The sequence below is a fragment of the Phyllostomus hastatus genome, unplaced genomic scaffold (assembly GCF_019186645.2).
Source record: "Phyllostomus hastatus isolate PE091 unplaced genomic scaffold, TTU_PhHast_1.1 phas_contig_40, whole genome shotgun sequence".
In the NCBI taxonomy this organism is placed as follows: Eukaryota; Metazoa; Chordata; class Mammalia; order Chiroptera; family Phyllostomidae; genus Phyllostomus; species Phyllostomus hastatus.
Window position 1 is genome coordinate 6,786,607 of NW_025333872.1, and position 18,174 is coordinate 6,804,780.

Consider the following 18,174-nt stretch of genomic DNA (forward strand, 5'->3'; position numbering starts at 1 on the left):
AGGCAGGTTTGTAAGAGTTCGAGCCAATTGGAGGCGCAGACACCGATCGACCCGGGCGCAGCGCGCAGGCGGTGGCGAAGAGACGCCGAGCGGGCCGAGTGTGGCCGAGCAAAGCCGGAGCCGGAGCGGGGCCGCAGAAGCTGGGCCGGGTCCGGACCGGCCGAGATGCCCTACAAACTCAAGAAGGAGAAGGTGAGCGTGGCCCTTTAACCCGCGCCTCCGCCTTGGGGCCTGCGCGGAGCTCTGGGAGGGGCCCGAGCCAGGCCCGGGACAGCCCCAGACTGACCCTCCCGTCCGGCCCCCGCAGGACTCCCAGGGCCAGCCCTCAGGCCCCGCTGCTGGTCGCACCCCCAGCCGGTGCGGCAGCTGGGAAAGCGCCTCACCTTGCGCGGGATAGAGTCTTCCTCCCCACTTACACCTCCCGATCTATCCCGGGCCCAGGGTAACCCCCTCCCTGCAGATCTGCCCCACTCCCAGGTCACTTCCCTGATTTCTCTCCCCTTACCACTCACTCCCTCCAAGCCCCTACCCGTTTGCCCTTTGGGTACAGCCCGCCATCTGGGGTAGTCCCTCCAGAACTACTCCCTCTTCCAGCCCCTTCCCTCCCCTTCTGACCCGCCTGGGCCTGGGCCGGCCTTCTCCACCGTCCCCTACAGCCCCTTCTGCTGCTCTGCCAAGCTCCCTGACCTAGAACAGCTCTGCTCTCTCTTCTCCATCAATTCTGGCCTAGGCCCCTCCCTCTAGTTCTTCTTCACACACAAACTTGTGAGACAGGACTGAGCCTTTCCTTCTGTCTGTGGAACCTCAGAATGTCAGTGCTGGACTGGACCTCTGAATGCATTCAGTGCAATCCGGAGTGATACAGATGAAGAGACTGAGGCCCTGAGAGGGAAAGGGACTTGGCCAAGGTCACACAGCCTGCTGGAGGCCCAGCTACAATATCGGGGCTCTTCTAAGAGGCATCAACCGACTTCCAGGTTCATTCTAAACCAGTCACCTTTCCTAATGTGGGCAGGTTCCTTCCCTTAATTCTTTGCATTTTTCCCTTTTTGCATCTGTGCTGGACTTATGTCTTCCTTGGGCCATACTGTCCGCAAATCTGGAATCTGCCCTCACAGATTAATTTTCCTTCTTACCCCCTGGACTAGCTGCCCCTGGACACCCTCACCTTTGTTATGGTGTCCTGACGCAGGCTGTTCTTGATGTTGCCTTCTTTCACCTTCCCCGTCTACCTCCATACCACTTTCCCCTGTTCCTCATCCCTGCTTTTCTCTACCCTCTGTTTCCTGCTGTTGCCGAGGTCTGACTCAGAGGTGTGGCTCCTTTGAGATACAGACTCACACAGAGGATGCTAGAATACCAGTTCCAGCCTCCCCCAGCTTCTCCTCTCCTGGGCTGGCCCCTCCTTGTGAGGGACAGCTCTGGCCTTGTGTTCTGCACCAATATAAAGCAACCCACTTTATGACTCCAGAGGTGTCATGCTTTCATTTGCTCTCTGATTGGCTGGGTTGCTGGGCTTTCACCTCTGACCTTATTAATTAAATTCTTTATCCTGGGGCTGTCAGAGATCTGCCAGGGTTGTCCCCATAACCTCTCAGGGCCTGACGTAGGGTTGGTGATGTTGTAGTAGGCACTGAACCTCCTGGGGTGCTGAGCTGGTCAGCTTTGTGTACCTCACCCAGAGCCTGTCCTTGGGGAGTGGGCATGCTGCGGTGGTTTGGACAGCTTAGCTTTGATGATACACCCACAGGTCAGCCACACTGGGGGCGAAAGGACTCCTTCAAAAGGGCGGAGGGGCATGGAATTCAGGAGTAGCTGGTGAGGTTTCTACCTATCTGAGGTTTTCAGTCTGATGGAACAGATACTGTCCCATCCACAGAAAGCCTTTCTCTATTAGATGATTTGAGAAGAAGAAAAATTTTGATTAGACTTGCTGGGACCGCAGGTATAAGTATTTGGTTGGAAAAGTGTGTTGGAAGGATTTAGGTAGGATACGTGGGGCCAGGCATCTCTGATCCCCTTCGAGGTTTAACATTCTGCTTTTGATTTCCAGTTGCATTTGGCCTCCTCCTTGGTTGGCAAGTCCTGAGGAGGAGGAAGGTGACATGTGACTGAGGTCTTCCTGGATGGGGTGGGGACCAAAAGGAGGGGTGGGTAGAGCATCTTTATTGCTCATCCATCACTTCTCCTGTGTCTCCTTCATCTCTGTTGCTCCCAATCATGACCATCCTTCAGAGCTTCATCCCTGAAGCCTTAGTTGGGAGTGAACTCTCCCTCCCCCTCTGGATTTACAGAACACTTAGTAGGTCACTTGGGCCCCTTTTGTGTTCTCTTGGCCTGGAATTAATTATGGGTAAGTCTTTCTTCTCCTTGAGATAATAACTAAGTTCCGTTTTGGTTTGGTATTTTCCTTGCACACAGTAGGTGCTCAGTGCATGGGTGCTGAGTCAATCCCTTGGGGGGATTTACATCCCTCCTCTTCCCTTGTATTCTGATCTGGGACTTAACATCTTTTAGGTTCCTGAGTCAGGTGCCCCTGCTCCCTCCCGCTTTGTTCTTGTTCATAGTGATAGTAATAACATTGACTAACATTAAGGTTTTCATGTACTAGCCCTGGCCGATGTGGCTCAGTTGGTTGAAGCATCATCCTATAGCCAAAAGGTTGTGGGTTCAATCCTCAGTTAGGGCACATGCCCAGGTTGTGGCTTCAATCCCCAGTCCGAGTGTGGGCGCGTGTGACCCCTGGTCTGGATGCCTCTGATCCCCAGTCAGGGTGCGTATGGGAGGCAGCTGATCAATGTGTTTCTTTCTCCCTTCCACTCTTTCTAAATGCAGTGAAAAAAAAAATGTCCTCAAGTGAGGATAAAAAAAAGGTTTTCGTGTATCAGACACTATGCTAAGGGAATTAGGAACTGTGATGGTCATCATTTAGCAGGTGAGGAAACTGAGACTCAGAGAGGCTAGTTAACTTGCTGCTCTGGTTATATAACTAGTAAGAATTTGGCCCAGAACACAGAGCTGATCCCACCGTGCCTCACAGCCTTGCACTGCTGGGCTGGGCTCAAGTGTGTGCACTTCACCCGTTCTGCAGGAGCCAGGGAGCGGGGCGAGTTGCGGGCCTGGCCTTCCCACGCCTGCACACACCCAGGCAGCCGGGATCTCTCTTAGGTACACTTCCTAAGAGACATGACTGAGTGCTGTAGGGTAGGTAGGTAGGTGGAGGGACACAAAAGAGATCCAGGAGCTTATGATTAAGTAGAAAGATGAGACATAAATGGAGAGGGGTCAGTTTTGTGCAAGAGGCCCACAGCTGGGGTGTGTGCAGCCCACTCGGTGTTGTGTCCTACTTGCTCCCCCCCATCCTTTTCCTCTCTGCCCCATGGTCTGAGCCACTCTCTGGCCCCTTGAGGAGGGGTCAGTGTGACCAGCCCAGTCAGTAGGCACTAGGAGAGCACTCAGCACCAAGAAGGAGCCCGCCTGCTGATATGACTGCTTGGAGCTGCTCCGCACCTGCGACTGGCTTTCTTCCTCCCCGCCCCCACGAAGCGTTCCCCCTACTCCAGCCCACACAAAGCTTTCTTCTCTCCGAAATCCTTTTGCCCCCATAGTCACAGTCATTTGATTTAACACTTCTCACTGAAGGGGCTTGGATGTCGTTGAGTCACAGAGTCTCAGAGCTGGAAGTGATTTCCAAGGTCCTCTAATCCAGTCTTCGTTTAAGGCCTGAGTCCCTTCTGTGACACGCCTTGGGGCAGGCATGAATGCCCCTCTGCCTGATTGCTCTTGGGCTTGGGGAGCTTGCAGCCTCACCAGGCAGCCTGTTTCTGTGGAGCTGCTCGGGGAGAAGATTCTTCCTTGTTTGGAGCGTCATCCTGTCTTCCTGCCACTTCAGCCTATGGCTCTTAAGCCTCTGGATCCACATAGAACAAGCTGCATCTTTTGTCCACAGGGCAGCCCTTAAGTCATCTGTGAAGCTCCCCTTCTTGCTCCCCCTCCCACCGTGACTCCTTTCCATTGTTACCTCTCCCCGTCCCTGCAGCTGTTGCTCTTAGGACAAGCTTTTGAATCTACTCCCACTATGGGTTGTATCCCCCCCCCCCAAGAAAACCTGGAATTTGTCCTTGTCCCTCCCAAAGTCTGATGCTCACAGCTGAACCAGAGCCTCCAGAACGGCTCCGTCAGTGCCAAGGACAGGGGTGCTTTCATGTCCCCCCATGCCAAGCACTCCACAGTCTGTTAAGTGTACAGAAGGTCAAGTGGGCTGCCAAGACATCCGTGGCACACAGATGATTAGTTTGGAGCTTGCAGTCAGACCACAATCCCCAAGTCTTTTTCACATTTTCTCTATGTGTCCCTGTGCAGTTGCTTTTTTTGGGCCCGAAACATAGAAGGAGTTGCTGAGCAGGGCTCCAAGCCAACGGCCAGGTCCCCAAGGGAGACTGGGACTAGCACTCACTTTTTGCAGCAGCTCAGGGCCTTGCCCCCATTTCTGTGCTTGTGCACTGAGGTGTTCTTGGGACAATTCCTGTACCTGTTAGCATTCCTGGGCCCCACTGATTGTGCCGGTAGCACCCTCTTGTGTGGGTGCGATTAGTGACCTCAAAAATAAAAAGCTTCCTACTCTTCCTTGCGGAGAGAGTAGTGACTCCCTCCTGTCCAGCGTGAGAGCCTCAGGCACCCTCTGCCCACAGTAGCCTGTTCCACAGTGCTTTCACCCTGGATGTTGACGGAGACGCTCCCTGGCCCTGATTCACACACCAGCCTTGGGAGGGGAAGAGCATTCATGCTTAATTATTGTGTATTAGAGATGTCTTCCCAACCAGATTCCAAACTCTTTGGAGGGACTGAGTTTCCCTTTGTGTACTGCAACCCCTCCTCCCCTGGGCTAGGTACAAGGTAGGTTCTTGGTGATTCTTACTGATTGATCGATTCAACTGGAAGATGATAATTACAGCAAAGACCAAAGGAAGGGGTCTGGACAAGTCCTCTCCCTCCCCTGGCATGTACTAACTCTAATTCCATCTTCTTCCTTCAGGAGCCCCCCAAGCTTGCCAAAGGCACAGCCAAGCCCAGCAGCTCAGGCAAGGATGGTGGAGGCGAGAGCACTGAGGAGGTAATAAATTTGAATGCGGGTGCCGCCCTAGTTATGCTGCCGGCACCAGCTCCAGGGAAGGAGGCTCCACAGCCTGGGAGGGCCTGGGGCTGCCCATCCAGGCTGCCCTCAGGCAGCCTGTCTCTTTGGCTGGTATAGAGCAGAGAAGCTCTCCCACTCTTGAGACTCCCCAGTGGTTCCTGTGAAAGTTGGTTCTCTGCCTACCAGTTTGAATATTGAGAATTCCTTTTCCTTAGGGCAAAAAGCTAGGGGTACCAGGTCCTGGGGAAGAGAAGAAGTACATGGGTGCTCAGTGGGGTGGCAAGTGGCTCTGGGTGGGGTAGGGAGTGGGGAGTGGCTGGTGTTCGCGAGTTGAGCTGGGCTCACTGCCCTTGGTCCCGATCAGATGGGAGCTACTGAAGGACGGTCATGAGCAGAGGTCAGTGCAACCCAGCAATCTAGGGCTGTAAAGCAATAAATGGCAAGCGGAGAGAGCACTGTGGGGAGGAGGGCCTTAAGGAAGTCCAGAGTATGTCCGGGAAGGTCTGTGCGCGTGCTCAGTGGGCTTCTTAGGGCAGTGGGTGGCCCTATGAACACACAGCCGGTGCCTGGGTTACCAGGGGCTGGTGGTCCTCTACTTCTCTGCTTCCTGCCTCCTGTTCCAGACTGTTCAGAAGGATGCAGAGGAAATAGCGGCAGGTCTGGTGTGTTTTGGAAAGAAGAGATCTGTTAACAAGTGTTTGGGGTTAACTCTGGATTTAGATTTTTCCGGGTAATTCTTGTCCCTATCCTATCACCTTTAAAGAAAACCAAGCACTTTTCACACTTGCGGCCATTGCGCTGGGCCTCACTGGAGTAATCGGAAGAAGCAGGGTGGCTGTCCCCCATTTTATAGACATGAGAGTTAAGGACCACAGAAGATAAATTTCTCTGTTCTCTACATTGATACAGCAGTCCGATCAGGTCTCCAGAATAGTCCTGATCCCTGGGTGTTGTAACTGTTCATTCCCACGTGTTTTTCCCCACCAGAGTGCGGACTCTGAGGGAAGAAGCTGGCTTCCTTCCCGCCCCTGTGTGCTCGTGCACGCGGTTCTCAGCAGCTTGGTAGACACCGGTGGGGAGCACTCCCTCTGGGTTCAGTCTCCCCTTTAGGAACAACGACGTGTGGAACCCACAGGGAAGGTGGTTGGGAACTGGCACCTGAATTCAAAGCATCAAGAGAGCCTTAGAAACAGGATTTAGAGGGACAGAAAGGGCCCTGGCTGGTTGGCTCAGTGGACTGAGTTGGGGGCCTGCAAATCAGGGAGACTAGCTGGTGGGATTCCCAGTGAGGGCACAGGCCTGGGTTGTGGGCCAGGTCCCCAGTTGGGGGTGTGTGAGAGGCAACCACACATTGATGCTTCTCTCCCTCTCTTTCTCCCTTCCCCTAATATTTTTTAATCTTTTAGTAATATAAATATTTATTTTTAATAAATAATTTGTATTATTTATTTTTTAAAAATAAAATCTTTAAAAAAATAAAGTACAGAAAGGAATATTTAGGGGCCGTACCTTTTGCCTAACTAACTCATACTTGTTCCATTATTACATTGGTGTCATTTCCTGAAATTGGCCTACGTTGACCTCCCTCAGTCCCCCAGGACAGGGTCAGGGGTCCTGCTATTTGCTCTTCTGGCACCCAGTACCACCGATAGCAGCACTTAACCAGAGCTGTAATGCAACAATTCCATGTGAATTCATTGTTTATCGGTTGGCTCCTTCGTTAGCACGCGAGCTCTAATGTGAAGCCTTTTAATGCCAGAGGACCTGGCACACCGGGAGACACCAGCATTTAACTGCATTGGTGAGTGAAGAGTGGATGAGCAAATAAACCAATTCCAAATGAGAGCTGGGGGGAACCTTAGAGTCTAACCCCGCCTTTCATAGGTGAGAAAACGAAGGCCAAGAAGGTTAAGAAATATGCCAAGTCCAGCTCCTAGGATTTCTCCACTGCCTTTCCCAACAAATCTGATAAAGGCAGTAAGTCAATATCAGGCCCTCTGGGAAAGGAGTGAGTTCACCTTTTGCTCTGTTTTGTGAAACGCCGCTCAGGGCTTAACTGTAAGACAGCTGCAAGAATTCTGCTCCATGCTTTTCTAGAAATGTACCCATGTGGCTCCAGGGAGAGGGACAGTGGAAAAGTTCATGGCCAGGCTGTGAGGCCCAGGACATCAAAAGCTGTTTGGCACAGTCTTTTCCTCGCCCCTCATGTAGTCCAGAATTCCGGGCTCTTAGAGCCAGATTTGCCATTTGCCCTGTGTTAAGCATTTGCCAGTCTTTCCAGTTGACCCTAACAATTACAGCAGGCGACATTGATTTTATTGAATTTGTGTGTATTAGTTTCCTAGGGCAGCCATAACAAATGACCACAAACTGGGTGGATGAAAATAACAGGTTTATTTTTTCACTGTTCTGGAAGCCAGAAGTCTGAAATCAGGGTGTCAGCAGGCCATTTCCCTCTGAGGTTCTAGGGAAGAATCTGAGCCATGCCCCTCCCCCAGCTTCTGGTGGCTTCCAGCGATCCTTGGTGCATCTTGGCCTGTAGATGCATCAGTCCAGTCTCCACCTCCGGCCTTCCGTGGCCTTCTTCCCTGTATGTGTGTCCATGTCTCTGTGTCCAGATTCCTTCTTAGTAAGGACACAAGTCCTGTTGGATTTAGGTTCCACCTTAATCCCAGATGACCTCGTCTTAACTTGATTACATCCACAAAGACTCTATTTCCAAATAACATTGCACTTACAGATGTTGGGTTGATGTGAAATCTGGGAGGGACACTGTTCTACTCAGTATACTCTGTACCAGGCATTGTGTCGAGGACTTTGCATGCATTTAATCTTATAACCTTCTCTTTTAATCTTCACTGAGCTCCCATCGGGTCACTCCCTTATCATTATCCCTATTCAACCGATGACACTGAGGCTTAATAATGCAAAGTAGCTCTTACCTGGCAATAAAACAGCAGAGCTAGAATCCTCCCCAGGCTTGTGTGGCTAGGAAGCCAGTTCTTCTGTGTCCTTGGTGACACCACACACTGGCTCTGAGATTCTGGGAGGTTTTCCAGTCTCAACTGGAAAGGGGCCTCAGGAGGTTGGTCAGACTTACTCTGACCTGCCACGGCAGGCCGGGCTCTTGTTTGGTCTGTCTTTGGAGGAAGCAGTTCGGGGCTGTGGGCTTTTCTATGTGCTGTGCCCTGTCCCAGGTACTGGGAGGGAAGGCAGAGGGAGGAAGAAATTACCCTATTCTCCCCCACTTCAGCCTGACTGTTACCGTAGACCATGTTTGGTCATATCAGTCCTCCACTTCAAAACCTCTGTTGGCATCTCGTCCACAAACTCAGACTCACACCCTCGGCCCTGCGGAGCTGGCCTACCCATTCCTTTAACTCCCATCCTGGTTTCTTGTCACCTGAGCCCTTCTGTGGCTCAGGGTCCTTACTGATGTAATTCCATTGACCTGGACTGCTTTATTTTTCTCCTTTCTTCCTTTGCCTAAAGTTGCATTTATCCTTTAAGGGCCAAAATAAAAGTCACCTCTTCAGGAATGTCTTCCTTAATCCTTTAGGCAGAGTTTGTAGTTCACCCCTGCGGGCTCCCATATGCTTTCCTGCTTTCTCTGCCTTTGCATTTCCCTCGTTCTAATAGGGGCTTTCCGTGTCTGTCTCACCCACTGGACTCTGAGCTCTTTGAGGGCAAGGGCCACGTCCCATCCACCTTTTAATCTCTGATGCTGAGAGCGTGATATTTATTGAATGAGTGAAAGGAGGAAAAATTTAAGCACAACTAGATAGAGCTCTAGATGTCAGTATAGGAGTGAATGCCTCTGTGATTTTCAGGGTTTTAAACTAAAATTATCTTTATTTGGCTAGTTATTTATTATATAAAAGTTATAACATTAGTCTTGGCATTTTTCACTGTTTATCTTTCATATTTCTGTTATAACACTTTCTATAGTGCTTAAATAATATTTCTACCTTCTACTTTTTTATGTTTAAATATGTGGGCTGAATTTTTTTTTAATTTTATTTATTAATTTTGAGATAGAGGGGAGAGGAGGGAGAAACAGAGGGAGAGAGACATCAGTGTGGGGCTGCCTCTCACATGTCCCTGACGGGGGACCTGGCCCACATGTGGGTTGAATTATTAATGGTGGCTATTAGGATGCGGTCGGACCAGCATTGGTTCAGAATGAGCAAGTACAGCTGTCGTCTCCTGAGTGTCGGCATGGTGTATAAATCAAAGCGCCACTAGACGGCTGGAGGCCTGAGTCTAGGAGGGCTCCTTGGAGTTTGGGTCCTGCTGGGAGTCCAAGCAGAGGCGATGGCCACTACGGAGTGGGCCACTCTCAGAAGTGGGACCATGTGGGACACAGGTGGGGAGCAGGTTGGCCGAGCTGTCTTTGGTCCAGTCACGCTCTGACAGCTGCAGAAGGTCCTCCAGGGGACTCACCTGCCTCCCACAGCCAGCCCCGGTCAGGGAGGGGAGGTCAGAAGCTGGAGCTTTTAGGAGAAAGTGTTGAACATGAAGTGAGTCTCTGGCGTATTTTCCTACCTCCCTTCTGGCCAGCATGCTTCCTAGCGAAGGGAGAGCAGACCAGGGATGCTCCTTGGGTCTGGGGCCTGGGAGCCAGTGGTCCCTACAAAACCAGTGTGGTTTTTTAATTTTTATTTTTAGCCATGCAACCTTCTCTTGAAACCTACGTGCAGAGTGGTTGGGAAACCACTAATCTAGTCCCACCCCCTCCTCATTAGTGGAGAAAACTGAGACCTTGCTTTTCCCAGCGTGTTCTGGGAGGAATGCCTCCTTTCCCTGCGTGTCCTCTTGGTGTGAGGTTTGCGAAGGTGCAGGCTGTCTGTGTCTTACCTGGGAAGACAGGGAGGGACTTGTTTTTCCCTGAGTGTTGTTCCTCTGCTGCTGCGGGGCCCCTTGCCCTACTATCACTAATGTCTCTCCCTCCCACTCTGCTCCTGCCGCTGCTGGGGGCTCTGTGCTGAGGCTTCCCAAGTTGGGACAGGAAAGGCCTTGGCCCCCAATCAACCAACCAGATGTTCCCTGAAGGCCTGTTAGGTGCCAGTGTTGGGAGGACCCAGTGCAGTGCAAACCAGCATCCAGGCTTTTGAGGGACTCTTTGTCTAGTGGGGGAATGATACTGAACAGACCAACAAAGAGGTGCCAAGAAAGAGAAGTAGTGTCAGGAGGTTGGGGACGGGGAATGGGCACCCACGGCCTGGGGTCATCTGAGAAGGCTTTTGGGAAAAGGTGGGACTTAAACTGGGTTTTGAAAGATGCAGGGACCTCTGGTGTCCCCATTTTAAAATAAGGACAGTGCATTTGAGGAAGGAAGTTCCCGGCTGCATTCCTAAAGCCCAGGGGATGGGAAATATTAATAATAACTATCTCATCAAACTGTAATGGGGTTTAAATGGACAGGATATGTGTGCTATGTATGGAGAGGAGGTAGGGACAGCAGGTGTGAGGACAGGAGGGAGGACTGCTCTCCTGTGGCCAGGGCCCAGCTGGATGTGGCCACCTGTCCTGCTGCAGCTGGTCTCTGGTTGGGGGTGAGGGCTGTCCTGCGGCTCAGCCCCTCCCCTCTCCCAGGATGGGTACCAGGACGTGTGCAGGCTTCTGAAGATGGGCCTCATGGGGCTCGGACACCCAAGTCTGGGAGGAAGTAAAGAGGTAGCTTTTAAAAATTAGCTATATTTACAAAATATAGAAAAGCAGAAAAAAGTCACCTATCATTCTGCTGCCACAGGAGGTCGTCCTGACCACAGTGGTGGGCTTGCTCTTGATCTTCCCATCTTAGGTGGGTTTCCGGTTCCACGTGTCTTGATGTGGGAGCTCAGGCCTGTCTAGTTCGGTATCACCCTTACATCACTTAGCATAGCAGGCAGTTTTCTGTCACTACATAGTTTCAGGCTTTTTGTCTTATGGTAAATTTTTATCAGTGTGATAAACACAAACACGTACAGCTTTCAGAAAGCCGGGTGGCGCTCTGGGGCTGCGGCGAGGAGGACAGCCGTGCCCAGGCCCCTCTCCTCCCTTGCTCCGTGGCAGCCGCTTCCAGCTCCTCACCCTTTCTTTGGAGAGTGACTTCTGTGCTTCCAGATAAGGTTCTTTTACTGCTTTTTTCCAAAATTTTTTGAGGTTTTCATTTTAACTAGTGACTTGCTACTGTGGAAAATTAAAACCTCGGTGTCTTATAACTCTGCACACACATTTCCCCTCTCAGAATTCTTACCATCAATTTTAGGTACATGACTATAACTGGATAAATATTTTTCACAGCTGAACCGTGTATGATTACATTTAGTACACAGTTTTCAGAAACATAATCTTAACTCCATGATATCCCGTGTATTTATTTGCTGTTATAAATAAGGTTGTAAAAAGTGTAAAAAGGCCAAAGCCTTTTTTTATACTTAAGATTTTTCTTAAGCTATATTTCTAGTAGTTAAACCACCAAGACGTGGGAGTGAATTTCTTTTAACCTTTAATGGAAGAATGTCACACATTCAGTAAAGTCATACAGTATAGTATCTTAGGTGTCTGCTCAATAAATTTTTAGATATGTTTTGCTATGGACTCTTTCCCGGACCCAGTCGAGATATAAAATGCTTCCATTACTCAGAAGGTTCCTCGTGCCGTTTCTCAGTCAGTACGCACACAACTCCCCTCACCATGCTGGCCCGGCCCTGGAGACGTAGCGGCCTTTCTGACTTCTGTCACCACCTGTTCATGAACTGGAGTGACCTTTTAAAAAAAAAAGATATTATTTATTTGTTTTTAGAGAGAGGGGTAGTGGGGGAGAAAGAGAAGGAGAGAAACATCACTTGGTTGCCTCTTGTGCGCCCCCTACTGGGGACCCAGCCTGCAACCCAGGCATGTGCTCTGTCTGACTGGGAATCGAACCAGTGACTTTTTGGTTTGCAGGCTGGTGCTCAATCCACTGAGCCACACTGGCCAGGACTGGAATGACCATTTTGAAGGCTCCTGATGCACAGGCTGTGGGCATTACTTTGGGAGACATGACTTCATGAACACTCCCTTCTGGGGATAACCCATAGTTATCTCTGATCCTGGCCTTAGTTCCTTCAGGGCAGGGGACATAAGTGGGCTTGGGGGGTGAGGGATGGTCCAGGCCTGGGGTGGCAGACATCACTTGGGGAGTGGACTTCAACCATTCACTTCTTTGACCAGGCTCAGCCCCAGCCACAGCCGCAACCCCAGCCGCAGCCGCAGCCCCAGTCTCAGCCACCGCCATCCAACAAGCGTCCCAGCAACAGCACACCACCCCCGACGCAGCTCAGCAAAATCAAGTACTCAGGGGGCCCCCAGATTGTTAAGAAGGAGCGACGGCAAAGCTCATCTCGCTTCAATCTCAGCAAGAACCGGGAGCTTCAGAAACTTCCTGCCCTGAAAGGTACTTGGGAAAGGTCAAGGGGGCTGGTGCACCAGGCCTAGGGGGCACGGGGCATTGGCAAATGGAGGTTTGAGGTGTTTGGGGAGGATGGGACTTCAGCAAATGTGAGGGGAGTTCTACTGGGCTGAGAGTGCCAGGGGGCAGGATGGGGAAGTGGAAGCCCTGTAAGACGAGTAGGGAGTGGGGGGCGGTGAAGCACTGGGGGGGAGAGCCTGACTGCCAGGCCCTCCCCTCTAGACTCGCCAACCCAGGAACGGGAGGAGCTTTTTATCCAGAAGCTACGCCAGTGCTGCGTCCTCTTCGACTTTGTGTCAGACCCACTCAGTGACCTCAAATTCAAGGAGGTGAAGCGGGCAGGACTCAATGAAATGGTGGAGTACATCACCCACAGCCGAGACGTTGTCACTGAGGCCATCTACCCTGAGGCTGTCACCATGGTGGGCACGGGGAAGGGGGAGAGTGGGCAGGGCTGGGGGCCCTGGAGAAGCCCGAGCAGAGCTCTCACCTGGGCCCAACCTTCAGTTTTCAGTGAACCTGTTCCGGACACTGCCACCTTCATCAAATCCCACCGGGGCCGAGTTCGACCCAGAGGAAGACGAGCCCACCCTGGAAGCTGCCTGGCCACATCTCCAGGTCGGCCCTGGCTGCGGGGACTGGGACACTCAGACCTGTAGCCGGGGTGCCTCCTGGTCCTTGGGAATACTCCCTGAGTGTATGGTCCTTTCTCCCCACAGCTCGTGTACGAGTTTTTCTTACGTTTCCTCGAGTCTCCTGATTTCCAGCCAAACATAGCCAAGAAGTACATTGACCAGAAGTTTGTCCTTGCTGTGAGTCCCCGAAGTTTCTGTCCTTTCCCTCCTTCTAGCATGTGAACTGTAGGCCCACAACCCTTACTCCAGTCCCAGCTGCTCTTTCTCCTTCTGCAAATATATTGGGTTTCAGCCGTGTCTGTACAGGAGACTGGGGGTTAAACAAACCTACTCTGCCTTCAGAAGCTTCCGGCATAATGAAAGGAAACAAAAAAGCAAGTTATCCAGCCCCCTCAATGGGGGTATGCAAACATGCATACTCAGATGTCACCTTCGGTACAGCAGTATAATAAAACCACTCCCCCCAGACACTTGTCCCCAGGCCCCCCTCTCCACAGAGCCTTTGGGCCTCTCCTAGCCAGGACCCCAGATCACCCCAGCCCTTCCTTTCTCAGCTTCCGCCTCACTCACTGCCTTCCCTCTTGCCTGCTCCCAGCTCCTGGACCTGTTTGACAGTGAGGACCCTCGAGAGCGGGACTTCCTCAAGACTATCTTGCATCGAATCTATGGCAAGTTTTTGGGGCTCCGGGCTTATATCCGTAGACAGATCAACCACATCTTCTACAGGTGAGGCCAGGACCCCAGGGTCAGGAGCAAAGCAAGCATCGCTAAGTTGGGGGAAGAAGGGAGGTAGGGGGACTTGAGAAGGGGCATCAGGGTTGTCAAGAGACCCTTTTTTCTTCCCTCAGGTTCATCTATGAGACGGAGCATCACAACGGGATTGCCGAGCTCCTGGAGATCCTGGGCAGGTGAGAGGAGGGATGGGGGTGCATACGCCTGATGAAGGTTGGGAGGTTGGTGCATTCAGCTAAACCAGGTCCTTTGGTCCTAATAACCCTCTCTTAACTCCTAGCATCATCAACGGCTTTGCCTTGCCCCTTAAGGAAGAGCACAAGATGTTCCTTATTCGTGTACTGCTTCCCCTTCACAAAGTCAAATCCCTGAGTGTCTACCACCCTCAAGTAAGCTGCCTTCTTCCTGACCATCCCTGACCCTGACAGCAGAGAAATGACAGGGAAGGAAGCTCTCTAGCTGGGATGCAGAGGCAGAGGGAGCCGGTGGGGTCATTTCCTGTCTACGCCTCCTTTTCCATTTGGGGTCTTGCTTCTGTCATGGAGCTGCGTGAGACCTGGGCCCTGCCCTCACTTCCTTTCTACCTCAACCTTTTGCAGCTGGCATACTGCGTGGTGCAGTTCCTGGAGAAGGAGAGCAGTCTCACTGAGCCGGTAATTCCCTTTCTAAGCCCCAGCGTGTCCCCCCCCCCCCCCCGTCTATCAGTAGCTCACGCCAATCTGTATCCGTCACGCAGTGCCATAGGCAGGTGCTCAGGAGGGGTATAGCCCACCCAACAGGTGACATGGCTTCCTCTCTGAAGAAGAGAAACCTATGCATACCTAGGAGGTAGATCCAAGCCAGAGACATCAGCAGCCAGCTGAGGCCACCCGTGCTCTGCCCACTGTGGTAGGGAGGGAGAGGGAGACTTCTTGGAGAATCAGGTAGCTATTGAGAATTTTGTCCCCATGTCCTCCTTGTCTCACAGGTCATTGTGGGGCTTCTCAAGTTCTGGCCAAAGACCCACAGCCCGAAGGAGGTGATGTTCCTGAATGAACTAGAGGAGATTCTGGATGTCATTGAACCTTCAGAGTTCAGCAAAGTGATGGAACCACTCTTCCGCCAGCTTGCCAAGTGTGTCTCTAGCCCCCATTTCCAGGTGAGATCCAGACCCAGCATAATCCCAGCCCTGACTTCTGGGAACTGAGGGGTTTCTTAAGCAAAGCAAGCTGTACCCCCACCGAGTCCTGCCTGTCCCCACCAGGTGGCAGAGCGCGCCCTCTATTACTGGAACAACGAGTACATCATGAGCCTGATAAGTGACAACGCTGCCCGAGTCCTCCCCATCATGTTCCCTGCACTCTACAGGAACTCCAAGAGCCACTGGAACAAGTAGGAGGCTGTGGTGGGGCTCTGGTTTTGTGAGCTGTGAGGGTGTGGGAGATCTAAAGAGCCAATTTCATCTGGTCACTCTGCAAGTGGGATGGTGCCCGCTGTACGTTCATAGGACCTTGAGGGACTGGCTGGGGAAAAAAGACACCTATGTGAGAGATCTCGGGGATAACAAACAGCAGGGCAGTGGCCTGCATCACACTGCTTCTTGCAGTCAGATACTGTGTCTCCTTGGAGACTTAACTCTATGCTTTAGGAAGCTGATGTGATCTTCCTAGTGTGTGTTGAATCCATGTTGTAAAAAGGCTTTCCTGCTAAACACAAACGTACTGCGGTGCAGACGCACGTCCCACTGCCAGGAGGCCATTGGTGTGGGCTGCAGCGGAGGAGGCAGTTAGGGGAAGGCAGGCCTTGGAGTACGGGGTGAGGGGAAGGACAGACAGGCCGACCGATACTTGTAAAGACCCTGAAATGCCAGGCTCATCACAGGATTTGACCAGAGATGAGTTTACACTGTAGACAGGTTTGGGAAACGGGCGTGGTAAGTGAGAAAGCTCTTAGCAGAGACACCTCCTAGAAGAGAGCAAAGTGGGACCTGGCACTAAGGACAGGCTCTGGCCCCTCACACCTCATCTTTCCCCTGCTGGCAGGACAATCCATGGGCTGATCTACAACGCCCTGAAGCTGTTTATGGAGATGAACCAGAAGCTGTTCGATGACTGCACACAGCAGTACAAGGCAGAGAAGCAGAAGTGAGTGTGTCTGCCCGGGGGCTTTGGTCATCCATCACCAGCCCCCTCCTCTGCTTCTCTCAAACTCCCCTGTCTTCGCTCCCTCAGGGGCCGGTTCCGAATGAAGGAAAGAGAAGAGATGTGGCAAAAGATCGAAGAGCTGGCCCGGCTTAATCCCCAGGTGAGGTTTTCCTGTCACTGCCCGGAACTGAGGGGCCACCTTAGGCTGGGGGAGGGTTTGAGGAGGAATAGAGCAAACAGGTCCAGACTTCTGAAGTGGTTCCCCGACTTGTCTATGCCTCCTTCTCAGTATCCCATGTTCCGAGCTCCACCACCACTGCCTCCCGTGTACTCGATGGAGACAGAGACCCCCACAGCAGAGGACATCCAGCTTCTGAAGAGGACAGTGGAGACAGAGGCTGTGCAGGTGGCAGGGCACAGAGGGAGGTGGGAGGGGCGGAGAGCAGAAATAAAGACAGCTCTGGAAGGGGGAGGAGACAGGAATAGCAGAGCCAAGGAGGGAGGGGGGAAATAATAGAACGTACTGGGAATTGGTCACCATTCCTTGTTTTCTCCATGTCTGCACACAGATGCTAAAAGACATCAAGAAGGAGAAAGTGCTGCTTCGGAGGAAGTCAGAGCTGCCCCAGGACGTGTACACCATTAAGGCGCTAGAGGCTCACAAGCGGGCGGAAGAGTTCTTAACTGCCAGCCAGGAGGCTCTCTGACGCCCTCACCTTCCCTGTGCCGGGCCACAGCCCACCCAGCCCTGGGATGCCGCCCCAGCCCTCCACCCTCTGCTCCCCACTGGCTGACTTGGGGCAAGGCAGTGCCTCTCTAGCTACTCTAGGGAGAGTGACATGGCACGTGAAGCAGAGACACTCACAGAGTGGTCCCTCTTCTCCCCAAAATGTGTCCGTGCCTCCCAGTGGCTAGTGCAGACAGGCTGAGCACTGAGATGTTTGGCGCTCAGACAGCCGGGGATGCCTGTCCCCTCCTGCTCCCAACCCCACAGCTACCTGAGGCTGCTGAGAAACACACACAGGAATCCATATGCTCCTCCCCTCTTCCCTTCATCCTCATCTGAACTCCAGGGGTCTCCTTTTTTCTTCCTCTGCAGAGCACACAGGGAGCAGCAGGAGATTCTTCTCACCAAAGTTATGTCAAGCCCCACTAGCCCCTAAAGTCAGTAGCTGGAGGGTTGCCAACCCCCAACAGCACAAAGAGGCCCCCAGCCCCTGCAATGTGCAGGCTGAGGGGGCAGTACTTTTCCTCTTACCCCCTGCCTGACCAAGACCATGTAGGTGGTCAAAGGGAGAACTGCATAGGTTGTGGACAACAGGCGACGAATAAAGAGCCCAGCTGGATCAAGAGAAGGGGATGAACAAACACCCTACCTTGTGCCCCTACTTTGGTGAGCAGCAGCCCTAGGATCATAGATACAGAAGGGACCACCTGGGGCTGACTGCTTTCCTGTGCTGTTGGTTCCCAAAGTTAGGAGGAAGGAAGCAGGGAGCAGTGTCCTAAGCATGGCTCCCCTCCAACACCTATTTATTTGCTTGTTTGTGCTGGGCAGACCCTCACTTGTCCCCTTCAGGCATCATGGAGGGGCAAGGGACTTAGGAGAGCCAGGCCTGGGTTCCAGGGGCACAGGCAGTGCAGCTTGTGGCTGTGTGCACAGGGTGCTTTATTCTCCAGAGTGATACATGCTGTGGTGGGTTGGGCTCGGGCCAGTGTCCCCATATGTACAGAACTGAATAAAGTGGGTCTCTGAGAAGAAGTCTGGTTTGCCGTGATGTGGAAAGGGAGATGGGGAGGATGGAGATGGGCATTACAACCAGGGTTGTGTCCAGTCCTGTGCTGGTTCCAGTCTGGAATGCTGGCAGGTAAGGCAGCTCTCAAGATGGTCACTTCCAGGCAGGGGGTGCCTGCCGGGCTTGGAGGGCCTTCTGTACCATGTCTTCCCACTGGGCATCTGATATCTCCCGAGCCCAGGCAGGAACTCCTGGTGCAGGCAGGCTTACCCCAGCCATTGTCCTTTTCACCAGCTCAACGTGTTCTGAAAGCACAGGTAGAGACCAATTAGTGGATAGAAACAATGGGACTAGCTCCCTCTCTATTCTTTGAATTAAACCA

The 18,174-nt window shown here is 52.3% G+C and overlaps 2 protein-coding genes across 5 annotated transcripts in view; one reads left to right on the forward strand and one right to left on the reverse strand.

Moving 5' to 3' along the window:
* On the forward strand, window positions 1-17,818 carry PPP2R5D (protein phosphatase 2 regulatory subunit B'delta). The gene is made up of 16 exons (XM_045842891.1): window positions 1-192; window positions 5,036-5,113; window positions 12,332-12,554; window positions 12,792-12,991; window positions 13,077-13,187; window positions 13,289-13,381; window positions 13,800-13,930; window positions 14,053-14,112; window positions 14,217-14,325; window positions 14,536-14,589; window positions 14,904-15,074; window positions 15,180-15,307; window positions 15,958-16,059; window positions 16,147-16,219; window positions 16,349-16,465; window positions 16,629-17,818. Exons 1-16 carry the CDS (start codon window positions 166-168, stop codon window positions 16,764-16,766), a joined length of 1,815 nt encoding a protein of 604 aa, XP_045698847.1. The 5' UTR covers window positions 1-165; the 3' UTR covers window positions 16,767-17,818.
* Window positions 17,702-18,174, reverse strand: part of MEA1 (male-enhanced antigen 1) — a 2,006-nt gene continuing 1,533 nt past the window's right edge. For all 4 annotated transcript variants that reach the window (XM_045842894.1, XM_045842896.1, XM_045842895.1 and 1 more), the window contains exon 4: window positions 17,702-18,097. In XM_045842894.1, coding sequence (XP_045698850.1) covers window positions 17,946-18,097 — 152 coding nt within the window. In that variant the 3' untranslated portion in view covers window positions 17,702-17,945. The remainder of the gene's footprint in view (window positions 18,098-18,174) is intronic.

Coding starts and splice junctions, on each gene's coding strand:
- PPP2R5D (XM_045842891.1), top strand. CDS start 166: ATGCCCTACAAACTCAAGAAGGAGAAG. Junction 12,992..13,076: donor ACCCTGAGGCTGTCACCATG/GTGGGCACGGGG, acceptor CCCAACCTTCAG/TTTTCAGTGAACCTGTTCCG. Junction 16,060..16,146: donor TACAAGGCAGAGAAGCAGAA/GTGAGTGTGTCT, acceptor TCGCTCCCTCAG/GGGCCGGTTCCGAATGAAGG.